The sequence below is a fragment of the Hyaena hyaena genome, unplaced genomic scaffold (assembly GCF_003009895.1).
Source record: "Hyaena hyaena isolate Hyena2069 unplaced genomic scaffold, ASM300989v1 scaffold_51, whole genome shotgun sequence".
Taxonomy (NCBI): Eukaryota; Metazoa; Chordata; class Mammalia; order Carnivora; family Hyaenidae; genus Hyaena; species Hyaena hyaena.
In genome coordinates this window covers 2,054,578-2,057,663 of record NW_024080683.1, presented here as the reverse complement: position 1 = coordinate 2,057,663, position 3,086 = coordinate 2,054,578, and the positions used below count along the sequence as shown (strand labels likewise).

At 52.8% G+C, this 3,086-nt stretch overlaps 1 protein-coding gene across 2 annotated transcripts in view; it reads left to right on the top strand.

Annotated features, from left to right (window-relative positions):
* Window positions 1-3,086, top strand: part of PUM3 (pumilio RNA binding family member 3) — a 50,625-nt gene that overhangs the window by 6,791 nt on the left and 40,748 nt on the right. For both annotated transcript variants that reach the window (XM_039230853.1, XM_039230852.1), the window contains one exon: window positions 1,951-2,169. In XM_039230853.1, coding sequence (XP_039086784.1) covers window positions 1,951-2,169 — 219 coding nt within the window. The remainder of the gene's footprint in view (window positions 1-1,950; window positions 2,170-3,086) is intronic.

Sequence of the window (3,086 nt, the reverse complement as noted above, 5' to 3'; positions counted from 1 at the left end):
TGCTGGGGTGGAGGGGCCTTGAGCAGATGCCATCTGTATTCCTGGGTTGGGATTAGGGAGAAGGACGAATTCTTGTGTCTGACTTTGCGTGTTCCCCTTGGAACTAAGACATTTAAGAAACTGCCAGCGAAATGTGGTGGTGCTCTACTCACGGAAACCCCCTGATCTTAGCTGTGGATGCTGCTGCCTCACTGTCGTCATTAATTTACCGCAGCATTTCATGTTACGTTCCAGAAATTGTGCCTGAGTAATGCCTACCGCTGGTCAACTGTCTTCCGAATTTCTGGCTGTGAAGTCTGTATTACGCCATCAGGTGTCAGTATTGCAGAACGGAAAAGTCAGGGGCTCTGTAAATGCCTGATTCATCTCCTTTGTGAGGTGCTTGGTTTGCAAGCTTAGTTAGCGAAAGATTTTTATCAAGTCCCCATATCGTGCGCTTTGAAAGAAATGTTGGGTTGGGTTGTTGTTGGTTTTTTTTTTAATTTTTTTAAATGTTTTATTTATTTCTGAGAGAGACAGAGTGAGCAGGGGAGGGTCAGAGAGAGAGGGAGACACAGAATCTGAAGCAGGCACCAGGCTCTGAGCTGTCAGCACAGAGCCCGACGCGGGCTCAAACCCACGAACTGTGAGATCTTGACCTGAGCCGAAGTCAGACGCCCAACCAACTGAGCCACCCAGGCTCCCCGGAAGAAATGTTTTCAAAATTAGAAATTTGGAAAAATTAACATCTTTCATTCAATATCATATTTAATAAAATAATAATATCCTTAAGTTTTAAAGAAAACCCTTTAATTTTAATTTGATATGTAATGTAATATATACTTTCTCCTTTTTTTGAAGTTTATTTTGAGGAAGAGAAAGAATCCCAAGCAGGGGATTCTGCACCATGCCTGGTGCAGAGCCCAACGCAGGGTTGTGTCTTACCATGTGAGATCATAATGTGAACTAAATTCAAAAGTCAGACCCTTTACCAACTGAGGACTGAACTACCCAGGCACCTGTAACATATATACTTTCAAAATTTTAAGTGTTTGTTTTATTCTTAGATCTCTGTTATGTTATTGAACCACTGAAAATTCTGCACGAAGACTTGAATGACAAGGAGTCACTAAAGTAGATTACAAGACACATCAATAATATTTTATATTATCAAATTATATTTTTTTTTTAATTTTTTTTAATGTTTTATTTATTTCTAGGAGAGAGAGAGAGACAGCGTGAGCAGGGGAGCGTCAGAGAGAGAGGGAGTCACAGACTGAAACAGGCTCCAGGCTCCGAGCTGGCAGTCAGCACAGAGCCCGACGCGGGGCTCGAACCCACGAACCGCGAGATCATGACCTAAGCGAAAGTCGGACGCTCAACCGACCAAGCCACCCAGGCGCCCCTATCAAATTATATTCTTACAGTAGAAACACACTTGACTCAGAACTGTAGTTATCTGTAGGATTTGTGTATTATTTGTATTACGCATTTCTCTGCTTTGTCGATTTTCTGTAGTGAATGTGTATTCCGGTTTTACAAGTCAGAGAAAGCTTTAAAGTTCTGTTTTGGGGGCGCCTGGGTGGCTCAGTCAGTTAAGTGTCCGACTTCGGCTCAGGTCATGATCTCACGGTTCGTGGGTTCGAGTCCCGCGTCGGGCTCTGTGCTGACAACTAGTTCAGAGACTAGAGCCTGTTTCAGATTCTGTGTCTCCCTCTCTTTCTCTGCCCCTCCCCTGCTCACGCTGTCTGTCTGTCTCTCTCTCTCGGAAATAAATAAAACATTAAAAAAATTTTTAAAAAAATAAAAATTTTGTTTTGATTTTTTAAAAACTTCTCCGTATTTGAGAGGAAGACAGTGTGTGTTTCTCTAAGGAACGTGCTATTTTGTGTAACAGACGCAGCCCAGTGAATAAAAGACATCTAGGCTCAGGGTCACTGAACTCTAAAAATTATTCATTATTGTCCCTAGATTCTGGTTCGTCAAAGACTTTTCCAAGAAAAGCTGTCAAGGAAGGTGGACCTAAAATCACACCTAAGAACTTCGAGAAATGCGCCACAAAACCCGGGAAAAAGGGTGTAAAGCAGTTCCGAAATAAGCAGCAAGGGCCTAAGATACCCAAGAACAAATTGCAGCCGGCAGACAAATTCGGCAGGAAGAGGAGATCCCAGGCGGACGCTGGAAGTGGTGGTGAGCACTGGTGCCCCAGCCCCGTGGCCGTGGCCGTGGCCATGGCCGTGGGCGGAGCCCGCCCCGCCTGCGGTGCTGCCCGCAGCCATGCGCGCTGGCTCTGCAGGTCCGGGAGGGGCCTTGCGTTCTTGCTCCCTGACCGGCGGCGTCGGGGCGGGGGTGGGGGGGTGCACGGGCTGGGAGACGCCCCCAGGCACCTGCTCTGGGCGCGGCTGTCCCCGTGCTTGGCGTGCCTTCGCTCCCAGCCCCCGCCCGGGGTCCGGCTGCGGGGCTCAGCCAGGCCGAAGGGCGCCCCCCGCAGGCCCCCGGTGAAACGGCCCTCTCTGTGCGCCGCTGTAGCGACCGGTGGAGTCGGTGAGCCGGCAGATGGGGGAGTCTGCCGTGCACGTTGCCAGGAGGTGGGAGCGAGGCTCTGGCCAGCGGCGCCCCCGCGGAGCAGCGTGGAGCCGGCCTTCCGCGCCGTGTGTGCCGGCTCCGGGGGCCCCCAGGCGCGGGCCTGCCGTCAGGGAGGCGGCTGCACCGGCGCCCGGGACCGCGGGGCGGGCGGGGCTCCCGTGTGCCCCCGAAACACAGGGCTCTGCTCTTGGTCAGGATGTTCGAGGGGTGGTTCCCCACCCAGGGCTTTGCAGCCCCCCCTCCTCCCCCCGCAACGTTCGGCCCTGGGCTCAGACGAGCAGGTCCCGGATGTCCCGCGCCGACGCACGCGCACCTCGTCTGCAGCGTCACGAGGCTCTCAGGTCCTCTTCTCTCCAACCGGGGGGGACACCGGTGTGGCCCCTTGCTGCCCGCTGAGGCCAGTCCCCTGCCCTGGTCCCTGCGCTGCCCTGTGCGGGACCGCTCAGGGGGGGCGGGGAGGGGGGAGGACCGCTCACGGGGGTGGGACGGGGAGGGGGGAGGACCGCTCAGGTCGGAAGGGG